This window comes from Alligator sinensis, unplaced genomic scaffold (genome assembly GCF_000455745.1).
Source record: "Alligator sinensis unplaced genomic scaffold, ASM45574v1 scaffold274_1, whole genome shotgun sequence".
NCBI classification, from domain to species: domain Eukaryota; kingdom Metazoa; phylum Chordata; order Crocodylia; family Alligatoridae; genus Alligator; species Alligator sinensis.
Window position 1 is genome coordinate 1,621,850 of NW_005842124.1, and position 18,554 is coordinate 1,640,403.

At 45.2% G+C, this 18,554-nt stretch overlaps 1 protein-coding gene across 6 annotated transcripts in view; it reads right to left on the reverse strand.

The window, feature by feature from the left end:
- Window positions 1-440: 440 nt before the first annotated feature.
- The window catches only part of ANKRA2 (ankyrin repeat family A member 2), a 24,251-nt gene continuing 6,137 nt past the window's right edge, over window positions 441-18,554 (reverse strand). Inside the window, exons 4-10 of one of the 6 annotated variants that reach the window (XM_014520523.2) lie at window positions 11,795-11,860; window positions 8,723-8,746; window positions 8,039-8,136; window positions 7,728-7,853; window positions 3,085-3,151; window positions 2,899-2,979; window positions 441-994 (exon numbers count right to left, since the gene is read on the reverse strand). In XM_014520523.2, the coding sequence (XP_014376009.1) occupies window positions 939-994; window positions 2,899-2,979; window positions 3,085-3,151; window positions 7,728-7,853; window positions 8,039-8,136; window positions 8,723-8,746; window positions 11,795-11,860 (518 nt within the window). In that variant the 3' untranslated portion in view covers window positions 441-938. Of the gene's footprint in view, window positions 995-2,898; window positions 2,980-3,084; window positions 3,206-7,727; window positions 7,854-8,038; window positions 8,140-8,722; window positions 8,747-11,794; window positions 11,861-18,554 lie in introns of those variants that run through there. The other 5 variants (XM_025205665.1, XM_006024897.3, XM_025205666.1 and 2 more) reach the window with 5 other exon arrangements.

Sequence of the window (18,554 nt, forward strand, 5' to 3'; positions counted from 1 at the left end):
AGAGGAGAGGGATCCCCTCAGGAAGCCAGTTCCCACTGCCCCGTTTTTCTTCCCACCTAAACACTGCTGTAATTTGCAATAAATTATGATAGATTCCCCAAGAAACTAGACCATCCATTGGCTGAGCATAGCTAGAATGCAGTGTACTAGCTAATCTTTCTTCCCTTGCTGACATCCCTTGTGCTTTAGGACCAAGGTCTGCTGAGTTTAAGATTTCTGGGATTCCTTTATACTGGGAGATTCCCTAACTAGGGTGAATATTCCCTCCGAATTGCCTGATTTGACAAAAGCAAAGAACAGAATTTGCCCCAAAGATCTGAGGATCAAAATGGAAACAAGTTACCAAAAAGCATTAAATAAATACCTAATTATCTCTTTTAAAACAATAATTCAACCCACCAACACCTCACTTCAAATTTAATTGGACAAATGCAGACATTTGATAAAGTGTTTTAATTTTTACTGCAGAATATTCTGTAAACAACCACATTTTGCACGATTTTATACTGTGAACAGTAAAGGAGCTTGTCTTTTATGGCAATACGCCTAAAAAAATCTCAACAAATTCTGTATGTGGATATAATATTAACTACATGATCAGGTGGAATGCTATGTACAATGCAATTACTACATTTAACATCAACATTTCTACGATTATACGCATCTGCCCAGAAGGGTTGCATGCAACACAATATTAACTTACATTTTCTTTTAAAGTTACATAAAATACAGTTAAAAAAGGTTAAATCAATCACAGACTTTTATGAACACCCATGAGATACATGAAGGAACATGTATTAAAATCTTATTAAAAACAGCAAAAACGTTGACTGAGGTAAAGTTAAAAGAGTAAACAAGTGTTTACCACATGATTATGGGGATTATAAACCTGTCCAAATCTTCAGGAAGAGAACAATGTTTCTATTTGTAACAGGCTGTTACTCCTTGATACTCTGAAGGAGTCTCAATAAATGAGACTCAATGACCTGTTGAACTGAAGTGGAGAAATCTGGTTAAATAGTTCCCAATGATTTCTAAGTCACTGTCCATGTAGTATTTTACTGGCAGATGCCGACTTATGTATTTTCATTACATTATTGTAGGGGATATGAAGTAATGTACTGTTCATGAGACATTATACGGTGCTCTTATGTTAACATGATAAATATGCTAACAGAAGGCCAATATACAGAGACGGGGTATGGACAAGGGCAGTTTTGTGGTCTACTACAGGGGTGTCAAACTTATTTGCCCCTCCCTCCGGCTGGATCCAGACTGTGGGGCTTCTCGTGGGCTGGATCCACACCCTACTATTGTAGCACAGCGGGCAGCAGCAGCAATGGCAAGAGAGGTGTCTGGGAGCTGTGGGAGTTAATTCAGCCATTGCTCACCCAACCACCAAAGCGCATCCCCAAAAGGGCTCCATATCCCAGAATTTGGTGATAGGCCTCACCCCTGTTAATTCAGTCTCCACCGCCCTGGAATTCCCAGCTGCTCCTGGAGCCCAGTGGGTCTGATGCCATGGCTCCATGGGCCACACATCTGACACCCCTGCTCTACTGGAAATGTCAGTGGCTTATTTTATGGTAGGGCATGAGGGATTCTGGCTCACTAGCAGAGAGTGAATCTAGAGTAGGGGGAAAAGTCACATTTAGTAGGAAGCTCAGCAACAATTTCCTTGTTTAGCCTCCAAAGATTGAACCACCTGCATTTAATTCATTCATATAGTTATGAACTCCACCACAAGCCTGGAGGCTTGCAAAAGCCACGTCTGGCACTGTTTACAGTTCTTTGATTCAATTCATTATCTAAACCACTGGTTCTCAACCTTTTTAGACTCAAGGCAGCTCTCCATAGCTTCTGTGAATTGAGTGGCACCCCTTTTCAAAAACTAAATTTGTTATAGTGTCTGAGGGGCTGGGCTGTGGAGCGGGACAGCCAGGTAGGGAGAGCCTGAGCCTGCCCGTATCTCCTCAAATCTTGCTTATTTTATTATACTTCCTATAGCACACTTCAAAGGATCTCTTCAAAGGTGCCCTGCCATCCCAACTGACAATTACTGGTTTAAACAAACAAAGATTTCACATGTTTCACCAGGAAGAACCAATGGAGAAAGCCATTTTTTACTCTCCATACCACACTAGCAGGAGTGAAGGAGTTGTCCCCATGTATCAGAAAATGTTTATTGTTTCAGTTGAAATGCTATTTAAAATAATTCATAAAAGTTGACTTGAGCTACATTTCAAGTTCAAGTTAATTGTCACTAGTGTGACAGTGGAGATCTTGCCTGGAAACTAAAGCAATGGAGTACCCCACCCTCAAAGAATGTCGGACCCAGGCTGAAAGCCTAAGTGATTTGGGAAAGATCTCCAAGGCAGCTTCAGCCGATAGGGTCGTATGCACTGCAGGACAGATTTTAAAACTCTTCTCCCCTGGCAAAACCCTGGAGAAAGCACAGGAATTATCACTGTCAGCCCTCCTCTAGGATAACTCTTTCCTACAGTACAGCTAAACCCATGTGGGCCCACACAAGTCTACAAATTATATTTGCCTGCAAACATGGATCAGAACTGCTGACATTCTCTCACTATTGACCCGGGTTCATGAACTCCCTCCCCAGTGCCAGGCCTTGGAAGCATCTGTCTGGCTCTCTAATTTATGTTTTAAAATGCATCTAATAGAACACAGCATTATGCTTAATATTTTATTGGATTCTAAAAGCACAAGTCAAGCCAACAGTGTGCATTTGAAAAGGTAAAGGTTATTAGCTAATCTGTAATGAACAGAAAACAACATACTAACAGACTCAGTGATCTGAAGGCCATTTGGGATAGCGACTTTGCTTTGAAAAAAAGCAGCAATAAAAGTAATCAAAGTGAAGTTGTCCTAAATACTCACCACTCCGATGGCCCAAAGCAACAGCTAAATCCATGGAATTGTAGCCAGAGTCGGTCTCAATAGTTGGGTCGGCGCCATTTTCTATGTAAAACAGGAAGAAAATCAATTAAGTTGTGTCAACAGTTAATAGAACCACATAAGCAGTAATTAGGTACTTAGGGGTTTCATAGCCTAAAGTTACTTTACCCAATAGGATTTTTACACACTTCACATGGTTTCCATGCACAGCATAGAGCAGAGGTGTGCCTCCATTCTGCAAGAGAGGGAAAATGTCTCATAGTCCTTAGTAAAAGAACACTGAACAGCTCTATAAAAAAAAATTGAATAGGTGTTGATTGTGAGCCCTGGCTGATACAAAGTAGCTTGCATATATGTGAGACTCTAGAGTACAAGTAATCATATGCAAGTCACCAGCATTTTCCTAACTCAAGTTCTGTATGAATTTTATAGAAGTACCCCCAGAGTGGTTTGTGTGGGCAGACTCCTGTGAAAAGTCCCCCTGAAATAAGAACTTTTGCACAGAAAAGAAGCCTCTCATGGTTCAGGCAACAGGACCAAGATCTGTGTTTGTAAATATTCCATGGCAGATGAAGAATAGGGACCACTGTAATTTGGACTTCAGGGGAATCTCAGAGAGCCTGAAACTTAGCATTTCTCTGAAAGCCCTGGAAAACTGCAGTTTGGCTGGAAATGGCCTGAATCCACGTGGAAGATGGAGGGTGGAGAAAACAAAATTTAAGGAAAAAAATATTATTATAATAATAATAATAATACAAACCATACCTGAAGTGCAGAGAAGAAAGGCAGCAGAGCCCTGGGAACACTGTGGAAGTCCCATGCGTTTCCAGGGGCAGCCTAGTACAGGCCACCAGGGCTCAGCCGATCAGGTTGTTCAATTCCCCATTTTGGCCGGGAGTTTAAAAGCTCTGCCAGAGCAGAGCAGGCGAGTACTCCCTGCCCTAGGGGCTGTGGGCATAGGCATGCTTGGTGCCTGCTCCCACAGCCAGGCATGGGGTACAGGGTGCTCCTACTGCAGGGGCTTTTCCCCCCTCCCCACCTAGCATGGCTGTCCCTGGCCCTGCTTTGTTTTGGGAGCATGGCTGCTCCATGCTTGCTTTCAATCGTTAACATGGATTTTGCAGCAGTGGATTTTGCCTGAGGGTTGGCATTCCATAAAAGTTAGCACTCAATAAAAGTTGTTTAATAAAGTTTGTTTATTATGGTTTCATTACGAATTGTAAGTGGTAAACTTGACTTTAAGTTGTTGTTTAATAAATGGTGAGCTTTACTTTCTTAAAACAGCTGAAGAACAGCCTGTATGCTGATGTTTAATGATAATCAGCCCCATGGTGGGCTCCCTCAGCTAATCGGAGGTGTGGGAGAGCAGCCCCACTCAAGTACCTGAAATTGGCTCTGGCGAGCCTGCTGGAGCCTGAATTACAGTGGTCCCTAATAATAAGCCATGTAGGTGGTGCTTTCCTAATCCTGAGCTGGCTGTGTGCCTGGCCAGTGCCACAGCATAACTCAGAACAACTTTCAGATTGTTTTAAGTATATCAATCTTTTGGACAGTAGCCAAAAGGTCATGGATGAAGATGCAGGAGCTACTTCCTACACAAGACTTCTTTCATGATACCACCACTGTATGGACTAGTAGCCAGGCCCCTGTTCTAGACTTGGTGCTATTGTTCAGTCTTAAAAACCTTTTTCAAACATGACCATTTGGAACCTCAAATACATTCTAATAACTATCTGTACATTTTAGTTGTTCTTTTCTAAAGGAATCCTTATGGTAAAATGCAAGTTTAACAACCGCATGAAATCATGTTAATATTTATAACTGAGTAACTGACATTTATATTAAAAAGGGAAAACTTAGTTAAGTGAATGTGTTGTTAGTTTAGACTGGGGTGTCAAGGATTTGACCTACAGAGCTACACTGTGCACGGCCAGACCAAGACCACCCTCACATGCTGGTTCCATCCCCTGCAGTGCCTGTTCTGGCCAGTCCAGGCAATAAGCTGCATGTGACACCTGCTCCAGCTGGTCTAGGGTGGGTGCTATATGTGGTACAGGTCCTGGAGTAGATGCTGTGTTTGTCCATTCAGTCCCAGATTGGCCAGAGTGGGTGCTGGATCCAGCATGTGGGTTTGGGAGGGGGTCTTAGAATCATAGAAAATTAGGGTTGGAAGGGACCTCAGGAGGTCACCTAATCCAACCCCCTGCTCAAAGCAGGACCAACCCCAACTAGATAATTCCAGCCAGGGCTTTGTCAAGCCAGATCTTAAAAACCTCCAAGGATGGAGACTCCACCACCTCTCTAAGAAACCCTTTCCAGTGCTTCACTACCCTCCTAGTGAGAGAGTTCTTCACAATATCCAACCTAAACCCTGCTTTTTGCAACCGTAGACCATTGTTCCTTGTTCTGTCACCTACCACCACTAAGAACAGTCTAGCTCCATCCTTTGGAATCACCCTTCAGGTAGCTGAAGGTGATGACTATGAAATTCAAGCTGAGCTGGGCCTACTCACAAAAGTTAAAATACAAAATATTGATGACAACTGAATAATGCAAGAGGATGTAAGTTTGCAGCTGGACCCTCTAAAAAGAAATAAAGAGTTATCACTTTCAGCTTATCTTACTATATTTATGATGATTTTAAGCAGGACCCTATTTGTCTGGTATGTAACTGTGAAATATCTATCCTTGATTAATTAGTATAGTAAATATTTATTTGCAATTAACTCATGTTTATGTGTAGGAAGAGACATTCTCCATACAGGCTTTGATAGGCATCTGGTTCTGATTTACTCTTGTTTTGCCTCAGTGGTTCCCTTGATCTTCCAAGGATGACTCCTCAAAAATCCTGTGTTTTTCCTGGTTGTTAATCAATTTCTTGATATGTTCCAACTTAGTAGAAATTGATAACCTTTTGTTACTGAGGAAGGTAATTCAATCAAAATTGGGACTTTCTGATAACCAGTAATAAACAGTTTGATTAACAGGATTTTCCTTTTAATTACTGCTTGGGATTCTTTTGATTTACACAACTACAAGAATGCTTTGAAGATGCTGAGCTAAAGGGTATAAAAGAAGAATGAAACGGCTAACAAGGTGTGCTTCAAGAATGAGAAATAATTTTGACAAGAACTGCTATAGTGCCCAGCTGAACTTCTGGTGACAGATCCATGCCTTGAAGCTGACAAGACTGAGAATGCCTCTTTTGCTTGTATTGGTGAGATACTATCACTCTTACAGCTAAATACTGGACTTTGCTTTACTTTGGGGTCATTTAACAGCGAATACTTGTTCTGTCATTCATCAAACAAGCTGTCAATCCTTTATACAGTAGTCATGAATCCCATTTCATCACTTAACAGTAGGCTGCTATCAAATCCCCCCAGTCTTCTCTTCTGCAGACTAAATAAGCCAAGTTCCCTCAGCCTCTCCTCAGAAGTCATGTGCCCAGCCCCCAAACAATTTTTGTTGTCCTCCACTGGACGCCCTCCAACTTGTCCACATCCTTTCTATTCGGGGTGCACCAACAGAGATTTTGGGAGCTGATACTGACAGACGATTTTTAAGGAGGCATATTGGCTTATACCGATCAGATTTCAGATATGTAGCCTGAAGAGCTTCGTCCAGCTGGTAAGTCTGTTGTGGTGGAAGGAAGGGGCACAGGGGGCAGATCAAGGCCCCTGCGGTGAAGCATTGGGGCTAGGGCAGGGGCTGGGGCAGGCGCTGCCCAGCTGGAGGAAGCGAAGCGCAGGATGGAGCCATGGCTCATCTGGGACATGGGGCGGGGCCTGTTCCCCCCCAGATCTGTGTAGGGTGGGGCAGGCTGCAATTGCAGGCTGGGGCTGTGCCGGGCTTTTCCCAGTGGGGGGGAGGGGGTGGGTTGGGCTGTACTCAGGGGGGGCAGCACTGGAGCTGGGAAGGGGGCTACAGCCACCTCAAAATTCACTGTAGTCCCCCCACAGCTGCCACTGCCCACTCCAATTTTTTAAAAATTGGTGCCGATCCGACTATCGTATCAGTGCACCTCTACTTTCTGTAATGGGGGCGCCAAAACTGGACACAGTACTCAGATGTGGTCTCAGCAGTGCAGAATAGAGGGGTATAATTACTTCCCTCGATCTGCTAGCAATGCTTCTACTAATGCAGAATATGCTGTTAGTTTTATCTATTCCATGACTTGGAGACAGTCCTCAGTCTGCATGGCCCAGTTCTTGCTTGCTCCTAGGGTAGTAGTGCAGTGTCTGTGCACCTGGCTATTGCTGCAACAGCTTTTGTTGCTGAATTCCATGCTCTGCGGGGGTGGGAGCACCATTCTGGTGCTCCTTCCAAGGTGGCACCTGGGGCCAGGTGCCTCTCTCAAGTTCTGCTCCTGTTTACTATAAAGAACAGTTTTCTGTAGCTAAAATTACAGATAGTGAACATACTAGCCAGCTTTGGAAAGAACAAGCAACCCCCTATTTTAAGCCCTAGGGTCCTAAGACAAATAGTCTTTGACCCTGCAAAGATTCATAGCCAATAAGTGAGAGCAGGATTAAGCTCACCTGGTTTTCCTCAATACTTCCACAATTTACTATGAAGGCCTACAATGAGCTTTCACTACCCTTCCCATCAAGTGGTTTGTCACAGAGGCCTGGACAAACTTTCTCAGTCCTGCACAGCACAATCCTCCTGTTGATTGTTTATCCACACACAAAGCAAACTCAGAAATATAAGGTATTTCTGAAAAGTTACCATAGCTCTAAATCTTGGAGCGAATTTCCTGACAGAGGCACACTAAGGTCATAGCATGCGAACTCTAGTCAGATACTTACCCAGTCATACTCATTCACATCAACTCCACAATCAAGCAGCATTTTGACAATATCCGTGTACCCCTTACTACAGGCCAATGACAGGGCACTCTCTCGCCCCTTCCCCAGAATTTGAGGGTCTGCACCCTGAAATTAAAAAAACAGTGTTAATTGTGCTTTCAACCCCACTCAGAAAATGTCCCTTTTATTTCCCTTGCTCAGAATAATTAATATTGAGACTTTTACAAATGAAGCGACATTTGTAAACATCAACATAAAAAGAACTAAAAAGTAGATGAAGAACTTTGAGAGAAACAGTATTTTCTCCTTACGTTTTGAAGCAGAAATTCTACAACTGCTATCTGCCCATGAGCTGCAGCCCACATCAGGGGGGTAAATCCTTCTTCATCCTTATGGTTGATTACATTTTCTGCTTAAAGGAAAGCATATAGTTCAATTACCTTCTTTACCACTGCACTGTTTGTGCCACCAGAATATGGGTTGTATCATCATTTTCATTATGACTAGCTGGGATTGTAAATCTACTTTAAGATTACTTTGGTTTGACATCTACACAGAAAATCTCATTAATTCACTAATCTATACAGAGAATAAAAGAAATTAAACCTGATAGTCTGTGGTGCTTTTTGCCTTCTTACAAATAAAGCTTTATTTCTCTAGTGAAAATCTGCAGGTCTTTTGTACATAATGTGGACTATGAGTACATTTGGAAGTAAGGATTCACTGCTTAAAAAGTAATAGAAAAGTTAATTTTGCATGTGTGATAATGTACTACACAATTTAAAAGTATGCTATCCTAAGACAGCAAGACATTCTGATCTTTTGAATAAATAACTTTTTAGAGCCACCTGAATAGCATAAAAGGTCTGCAAATTCATGGAGCTGAAAGGTTTTTTTGGGGGGGAAAGGGTTAAGGGCAGAGATGTCCTAGAGATGACAAATGGGTGAAAAGGAGCATTTTTTGTGGTTGGTAAGATGAGATGAGTGGGACTAACCTGTTCCTATTGGCTGTCTGTTTGCTGTTTTAAAAAAAAAAAATGGTGTTATAGTGCTTGTAGTTTTTAGGTGCATCATTTTTACCAGAGGTGTACCGATACACTGGTCCCATATTAGATCAGCACCAATATAAGGAAAATTGACAGTATCGGCCCTTGGCTTTTTTTGGCTGATGTGGCCGATTAGTGTGGCTGATAAATGTGCAGCCGCGGCACAGCAGGCAGGTGGCCAGGAGCACAGCCCAGCAGCGTGGAGAGCAGCCAGGTCTGTCTGGTAAGTCTGTGAGTGAAGGGGTGTGGGGGGGGTGCAGATCAAGGCCCTCATGGCGAGGGAGGGAGTAGGGCTGAGGCAGGGACAGGTGCTGCACAGCCAAGGCGGGTCACAGGACAAAGCTGCGAGAGTCTTGTCCGGGGAGATGGGGGGGTTGGCTCCTGCTGCTGCATGCACCCTGGCAGGGCATGAGGAGTGTGTGCCCCCAGATCTGCGTGCGGGGCGAGGGCAGCTGCTGCTGCAGGCTGGGACCAGGGCTGCACCGACTCTTCCTGGGTGGGGCAGGGCTGAGCTACGCTTGGGGTGGGCGGGGGTGGTGCTGGGATGAGGGGCTTCGGTGAATATTGGGGTGGCTGCCAACGCCCCTGTAGCCCCCCTCCCAGCACCAGCACCACTGCTGACCGCCAATGTTCCCTCTAAAATGTAGTGGTCCATGAGCGCGCCACTTCAGTCTGTTCCCAAACTGATCCTGCCTCCCCCTTTCGGCATGTGCTGCTTCAGTCCACCCTGCAATTGGTTCCCCCCCACCCATGCAGCAGCTGGCAGGTAGGTCCACATGGGTTCCCCGCTGTTTTGTGGCATGATTTTTTTATTGTGCGTGACTGTGCATGTGCACGTGCACAGCTTAGAGGGAACATTGCTGCCCGCCCCAAGTGCAGTCTGGCCCAGCCCCAGCCGGGAAGAGCCTGGCGCAGTCCCAGCCCACAGCGGCAGCCTGCCCTCACCCCACTTGCAAATCTGGTGGTGCACACCCTCTATGCCCTCCCAGGGTGCGTGCAGCAGCCTGAGCTGCCCCCTCCCACCCAATGACCCGTTTGCAGCTCCCCCTTTGCTCCGCCCCGGCTGCACTGGCCCTGGCCCTCCCTCCCCACAGGGGCCTCAATTTGCCCCCATGCCACACCCCTTCTCGTCCCCCACAACAGACTTAGCAGCTGGACCTGCATACTGACAATCAGATTGGTATCAGCTGATATGGCTCATTAAAAATCAGTCATCTGTATCCGCCCCAAAAATCTACTGGTACACCCCTAATTTTTACCATTGTTCAGCTCTATGATTTCCCTGATTTTGTTTACTCTGTCTTCCCCTTCCTTTTTATTTGCTTTACTTGCAGTTGATCATTTTACTACCACGAAAATAAATTTTAGACTTGTATGTTCATGTATAACAACAGCTTAGTTTGATGGTTGGCAATGCTGGTTATAGCTACCCATGTGAGTCAGATTCAGATCAGAGAAACTGAACCCAGCTCATATTGTGTTGAGCCAGCCAGCCATTCTCAAATCTCTGTGATTAGTTAGAAGAAGGGATGCACAGTTGATTAGAAGCTATCTGTTAGTTTGGTGATTTTTCAGGATATTGTAATAACCGTTGCATACTCTTCATGGATTTGGAATACTAGCCAGTGAGAAGCTGACTGAAAGTACAACTGATTGCTGCACATGTAAAACAGGCACATTAGAATTACAAAGACATTTATTTGAGTGGGAGCCTGTTTCAAACTAAAAATGAAATAAACACAAATGCTTTGACAGGGCGGATTTAATTTATATCAAATATATTTAAATCATTGGTCAGGAAGCCTCAATTTAATCATTGTTTTCTACAAAAAGTATATTCTTGTTGATATCCTTTATTCATTTAACTTCTTGAAACTGCACTTTTAGAGAAAGGTAAGGGCTTGACTGTGTACACAAAATTGCAGAGAGACAAGAGAGCTGATGGGCATGTAGTCAGGTCTGTTCTCTCTCTATACTGCTGTTAACAAGGATGTTATCTCTGGAGATACAAATCCACAGTTTGAGAACTGAAACTAAGCATCACAGAGATGCTTAATGGGATCTTCTAGACCAGGCTTGTCCAACGTGCGGCCCTCCAAGCTGTTTTCTGAGGTCCAAGGTGCTGTGACGGGATACAAAAGTAAATACTGTACTTTTGTTTCAGGGGGGTGATGTGATACCGTTTCCTGTGAGGTCTTTGAATATGGGTCACCGGCCCACTGGGTGATAAAAAGTTCATGATCCAGCCCCATGTTCAAAAAGGTTGGACACCCCTGTTCTACACTGAGCACTGAGTCCCACTGGGTAGAGTAGTTTTCTTTAATCTTTACTAATCACTAGAGGAGACTCTGGGAATCCCATAAGATTGGGCCCCTAATGTAGTCAATAGCCTGTTGTAACCTATTTATAAAACTTTTCTAAAAGGTCACATGAATTGAATAGATTGTCTCAAAGAGTATATAATTAGAAGTTATAATACCTATTTCATGATGATATATTTGAGCTTTAACATATCTTAAATTAAAACTATCTTTATATACGTTTGCTTTTTTAAAAGGCATCTTAAAAAAAACTAAAAATGATTAAATTAAAAAATCTGATTTAAATAAAAAACAGATTTTTTTTTTTTTTAAAGAATTTATTTGTATCCACCCTGTGCTTTGATCATCCAAACTGAGATGTGCAGGTTCTCATCCATCTTGCTTCTGTAGATTACTCCTCCTCTAAGGTTTTTAAGTCTTTGATAGAGGCAACTCTCATGAACACTAATGTTTGGTTTTTGGGGGGTTTTTTTCTTTTTTTTTTTTTTTTTTACATCAAAGCTATAATGATGGTAGAACACACTGCTTGAAATGTACCATGGATCCAGAAAGAATAGACATCAGGAGAGAATGCAGTTTGTGACAGACTAGGGTGTGAATTTTCTATGCAGTAGATGCCTGCTAGCGAATATAACATACTTTTACAAGGTTATAAATCCTCCACACAAAAAAGAAAGTTAAAAGTTCCTCAGACGCTCACCTTGTTCAATGCGTGTAGCCAAATACAACATTTCCCCCTGGGCAGCAAGCTGGTGAACAGACAGAGCTGAAAAGAGAGCATATTAAATGAATAAACATTTATAAATAAACATAAAGCCTGGTCCTGTTCTAGCTGGAATAACTAAGCTCCTACTGGCTTTCAGGTTTCATTTCATATTGATTTCAGCTTACTTTCAGAATTGGAAAAGCAGTCTTTAAAAGTGGTTCTAACAAGGGGAAATCACAGATCTTAATGTTTTTCCACCAAATATCATAACATACTAGGACAGCAAAAATACTTCCTCCTCGGGCTTGGAAACATTTTACTGCTATGTCCAGGTCTCTATAAAATGGTTTCCTTCAGCTTGGCCTACAACTTAAAAGTCCCACTGCCTTTGAGAGATACTGCTTCAAGGATGTTTATCACATGAAAAGAAATAAATCTTTGATAAACCAAGAACAGAGTCTTTTCCATTTCTAAACTATTTTGCGTTTTCTCCCGCATTTTACTTAATTTTTAAGCTTTTCTCACTTTACTGAACTAACTTAATAGAGAGAGACCAACTGATAATTGTTAGACATAAGCAATACTTCCTCCTTTGACTTCTGTAAATGCTTGTACTTAAGATCAATGTACGCTGACTGAACACCAAGTTGTTCAATATTCAAAGTATACCATGAAGGGTGCTACCCAGTGAAGTCAGTGGCAGGACTCCCATCTGCTACAGTGAGCACTGGACCAGGCCTTAAATAAGTTTACATAACAAGACCTATTTTTCCAGTGGGGTGGAAAATGTTTCCATTTCTCAAAAAAAATGTTGTTGTAACACTTCCCCACAAAAAAGTGCTTGAGTAACACAAAACACATCTCAATCCTGAAATAGGCTCTGTACAGGTACAGCTCTCCCTGTTTGGAACTCATTCTGAGATGGGGCCTGAAGGTATTCTGGAGAAGTATCATAAGGGCAGGTCTTATTCCACCTACTAGGCATCTATAGGCAGAATCCTATTTCACTCTACACACCTAAATAGCAGTTTTCAAGGCACATAATTGACAATTGTGGCACTTACACACAGTTTTCAATCCTACACAGTGGTTCTGTACACATGTACACTGAGCAAGTGTAAGACACAAAATTCTATTGGTCAAAAGCCCAGGATTAGCAGGTGTTACATCGCAGAGAGAGAGAGAGAGAGAGAGAGAGAGACAGAGACAGAGACATCCCATATTTTAGCTGCAATAGCCGAGTGATTAGGGTATTTGCACAGGAAGTGGAAGACCCAGGTTTTAGATCCCCACCCCCATCATAGATTTCGTAGACATTAGGGCCTTGTGAGATCATTGGGTCCAGCCCCCAGCCCAAGGTGTCCTTTGGGCAGGGGGCTGGACCCAATAATCTCACAAGGCCCTAATGTCTATGAAATCTTCCTCCCCAGGAAGTCAACTGGTGTCAGATCACCTCAGCAAGATAAGCATCCAAAAGGGATTTGGGATCATCCAGAAGGGAGTTGGGATTTAAGTTCCTCTGGGTTTCTAACAGAGTCTGCTAATTACTAGATCACAGGTTAGGTATTATCCAGCCCCTTCTCCAGCTTTTATTTTTATTGTATTTTACTTTTTACAGCTGATCCCTGGAAGCCATTAGAGAGAGATATGCGGGACCTGGAAGATGTAAATGAACTAATGGGTGTGTGGCCCGGTGAGCTGGATACAACTATGAAAAGGAACTTGTCCTGGGTTCTAGCCTGGTCCCTTGCTCCCAGAAGGGTATAAATTTCCCTGTGCTCCCCATTCATTTTATTCAGGAACTGCAAGGTGCAGTGGCAGCTCAGCTTCAAGAGGACTGGAAGCAAATATCTGTCCTGTGGTGCACTTGTCACTTCACTCTGCTGAGAAGTCAGACAGCTTAACAGATTCAAACCCCCTCTCAGCATCGGCAAGAAGGTGATCTTGCAGCAAGGTTACCTGTTATCAGAGCTACAGCATGAAAGGCTCTCATCCCAGTTTTTGACACTGGGAATTTTGACAATGTTTATCAGGTTCTTTGGGTGAATCTGATATCTTTTATTAGACCACGTTAAATAGTTGGAAAAAAATTTTTAGCAAGCTTTCGGGTTTAAAAACCCTTCGCCAAGCTGAGGAAGTCTCTGCAGATGGTGTGTACTCTTCCTAGATGGAATGAATAGTAAAGAAGCCAGAGGCTGGGCTGCTTGGAGCTGCCTGCAGCCAAGCCAGGGCAGCTCCAAGCAGGAGCTGCTTCAGCAGTCCAGTGGGCAGGACCTGGCATGGGAAGGAGTGCCATGGCCGCCAAACTGAGGTATGGCAGCAGTGGTGCAGAGTTGTGCCCTCCACTGCTGTTGGGTAGGTAGGGGGCACCTCAGCTTGGCAGCCACAGCACTGTGGCACTCCCTCCCATGACAAGTTCTGCCTGCTGGGCTATGGAGGCAGTTCCTGCCCAGAGGTGGTCCAGCTCAGCTGCAGCCTCGCACCCCACTGTGCACACAGAAGTCTGCGGGGGGGGCTGTGCCACTCCGGCCCCCTCCCTGGGCAGCATCTCCCAGCCACCCTGCCCAACTCCTGAGAGTATGGCACCTGCCTCTTTCCCCCACTGGAGAGGCAAGTGTCTCTGAGCATACCCCACTGGCAACATCACAGAACCAGGCTCATCAGCAGCACAGAGCACAGCCCCGGCACTTGGACACCTTCCTCCAGTTTGGCAGGCACCCACCCTCCCCCCCCTCCCCTCTACACACCCCTGCCACATACACACACTATGCCTGCTTCAGAGCCCCCTGGGCAGTCCCCAAGCCCTGGCCCTCCAACTCCAGCCCCCTAGACTTAGCTATATCCAGTTGCCAGGGCTGTTCCCACCACCCTGCCTGGCTATATGCTGGCCATGTGCATATATGTGCATGTGGCACCAACTGCTTCCAATTGCCCTCCTGTTTCTGCCAGCCCCAAACAGCTCCTTGCAGGCTAGAAGGCTGCCAGCTTGTAAGAGGAAACCCACAGTTTCCCCTTTAAAGAGGAAAACCCAGTTTTCCACAGCCAATAGAAAACCTGGATCCCTGGTTATGACAATGAACTTTTAGGGTGCCTGTATACGAGCCTGTATAGCGTACTGCAGCAGACTCCATTGATCAATTAATCAAGTCTGCTGGAGAGCAGTAACTATCCTGCTGCAGCCAGCCTCTGCATCTCATGTATCAGAGTTCCTGCACTTCAAAATGGTCCCCGGATTGCTTTAAACTAAAGCTCATTGAACAAGCTTTATATAAAAGCACCCCTGCCAACATTTTGGAGTGCGGCTCCAGGAGCTGCTCTAATTAAAGCACTTCTACCCCACCCCACAAAGCACGTGTGAAAACGTCTTTAGTGGTTATTGGTGATTGCCATTCACTAGGTTATTGTTTAGTTCCACAATCATTAAACATTATATTCAGAGCCATCCCTAGGTGTGTGCAGGGCCTGCGCCATATTGATTTCATAGCCATTAGGACTGGAAGGGACCTCAGAAGATCATCGAGTCAAGCCCCCTGCCCCAGGGCAGGAAGTCAGCAGGGATCATAGGATCCCAGCAAGATAAACATCTAGATGTCTCTTAAAGGCGTTCAAAGTAGGTACTTGAACCACCTCTGGTGAAAATCTATTCCAAACCTCGGAGGCTCAGACGGTAAAGAAGTTCTTCCTTATGTCCAGCCTGAAATGGTCACGGAGGAGTTTGTGAACTTTCGACCTTGTCATCCTTTGGGCCGCTTTGGTGAACAGACATTCCCCCAGATCCTGGTAAGCACCCCTGATAAACTTATAGGTGGCCACCAGATCGCCTCTGAGCCTGTGCTTTTCCATGCTGAAGAGTCCCATGGCTCTCAGCCCCTCTTCATAAGGTCTGTTTTCCTGACCTCTGATCATACGCGTGGCGTTCCTCTCCACCCTCTCAAGCTTCTCCACATCCTTTTTGAGTTGTGGAGCCCAAAACTGGACACAGTACTCCAGCTGTGGCCTCACCGAGGCCCAGTACAACAGGAGAATAACCTCCTGGGATTTGCTTGAGAAGCATCTGCAGATGCAAGCCACTCTTTTGCTTGCTTTACTAGCAGCAGTATCACATTGAAGGCTCATGTTCATCTTGTGGCCAATCATGACCCCCAAGTCCCTTTTATCCATAGTGCTAGCCAGCATAGCACTGCTGAGCCTATAAGGATGATGCAAGTTTTTCTTCCCAAGGTGGAGAACCTTGCATTTTTCAGTGTTAAACACCAGCAGGTTCTCATCCGCCCATTTCCTGAGTCTGTCAAGGTCAGCCTGGATCGCCCTCCTGTCCTCAGGTGTGGATGCTTTACCCCAAAGTTTGGTGTCATAGGCGAACTTGGCCAGTTCACTTCTGATACCAATGTCCACATCATTAATGAAGATGTTAAATAGCATAGGCCCAAGGACAGAGCCTTGGGGGACCCCACTGGTCACAGGGCACCACGATGATTGATTTCGGTCCACCACCACCCTCTGGGTCCTACCACGGAGTCAATTCCCCAGCCAGCGAATTGTGGTGAGGCTGAGACTGCAGTTAGCCAGTTTTGCTAAGAGGCGATCATGGGATAACAGATCAAAGGCTTTTTTTAAAGTCAAGATATACAACATCAATCTCTTCTCCCTTTTCCAGGCGATAGGTCACCTGGTCATAGAAGGAAATGAGATTGGTTGAGCAAGACCTACCCACAACACACCCGTGCTGGCTATCCCTCAGGATGTTGCCTTCAGCCAGTCTGTTAAGAATGGCCTCTTTGATAATCTTTTCTAAGACCTTCCCTAGGATAGAGCTCAGGCTGATGGGCCTGTAGTTTGCCAGATCCACTTTCCTCCCTTTCTTGAAGATGGGCACCACATTGGCCTTCTTCCAACCTTTGGGCACTTCACCAGAGCGCCAGGAGTTCTCGAAGATCCATGCCAGGGGCTGAGCTACGATGCTAGCCAGCTCCTTGAGTACCCTGGGGTGTAGACTGTCAGTGCCGGCTGACTTGAAGGTGTCCAGCCTCTCAAGGTGTTCCTTCACGAGGTCAGCATTGATGGGGGGTAAGGAATCTCCCTCACCCGGGCCTTCCTGTCCCGTAATGGGCAGGGGTGTCCCATGGGACTGGTGAAAGACCGATGCAAAGTACCCATTTAGCAAGTTGGCTTTTTCCTGGGTGTCAGTTGTCCCATCTGGTTTAAGAGGGGTCCAATGTTGCCCTTGCTTTTTCTCCGGCTCCCCACATATCTAAAAAAGGACTTTTTATTATCCATGATACTTGTAGCCAGTTGGAGTTCCATTGCAGCCTTGGCTTTCCTGGTTCACTCCCTGCAGGTCCGGACCAGTGCAGAGTATTCCTCCTTGGAAGTGGATCCAATCCTCCATCCTTTTTAGGTCTTTCTTTTTAGATGCAGGAGGTCCGCTAGTTCCCTGGAGAGACAAGGAGGCTGCTGTGCCCTTTTGCTGCATTTCCTCGGAGATGGGCTAGACTTTGCTTGCGCATCCAGGATCGCTCCTTTGAGGAGCAACCACTCGTCCTGAACTCCCCTCCCCTTTGGGTTGTGGCCCTTTAGGGCCTCCTTAACAAACCTCCTGAGCTTGTCAAAGTCAGCTTTCCTGACATCAAGGACTTCTGTATTGCTGACTGACTTGCCAGCTTTACGGCAGATGGTGAAGGTGATCAGCTCATGATCAGTCACCCAGCTTCCCTTCGATCATTAGGTCACTGATTAGGTCGTCTCCCATTGCCAGAACCAGGTCGAGCAGTGCTTTGCCTCTCGTCAGCCCGTCAACTTCTTGCGTCAGAGCTCATCCACGCACGAGAGAAAGCTTTGCGACCTCTCGGATTTAGCTGAGCACTCTTGCCACAAGATGTCTGGGTAGTTGAAGTCTCCCATGACAACCATGCACCAGGACTGTGCGGCCTCACCAATTCCCTGGCGAACTCCTGGTCAAGGTCTTGATCCTGGGCAGGAGATCTGTAGTAGACTCCCACCATTGTGCCCCCTGTGCCGTGTTCCCCATGATTTTAACCCAGAGGGTCTCCAGTCATCCACCGTGGGCGCCAACGTCAGATTGCAGGGACACGTAGCTTTCCTTGACATAGATAGCTACACCTCCGCCCCTTTTGTCCACTCAATCCCTCCTGTACAGGGTATAGCTGTCCATACCTGTGGCCCAGCCATGGGTGGAGTCCCACCAGGTCTCCGTTATAACTATGACATCATAGTTATTTGTGTTAAGCAGGAGGACAAGTTCCTTCTGTTTATTCCCCAAGTTCCTGACATTTGTGTACAGGCAGGCAAGTGTCCCTTTGGGGGGCCTTGCCTTGCCCTCATCTTGCTCCAGGGCTAGGGTAGGGGTAGGCTCCCTTAAGCCATATCAGCCTATGCGGGGGTGGCGAGATGCTGAAGTGCATAGCTGGCAGCACCCGGCGGGGCCTGTACATACCCCCCACCCCGGGATGGACAAGGAATAGTCCTCTCCTATGTTGATATGAACAAGAAAATGTTGTTGCTGAACTTGCCAGGTTTCAGTGATGTACACTTGACATTTCTAACGGGAGTCTTTTGTAGGACAAAAATTATTAGCTTAAATTTTTTAAAGTTAATTCACATGCTGCTTTCCCCTGAGTCTCTAAACATCTCTCTCCCCATCCATTCTCCTGCTTATAACTTTCTAGAGCAGGGACTGGCTTAATATTTGTTTTTGTACAACATCTAGGACAACACTAATTAATTCAACCTGCTG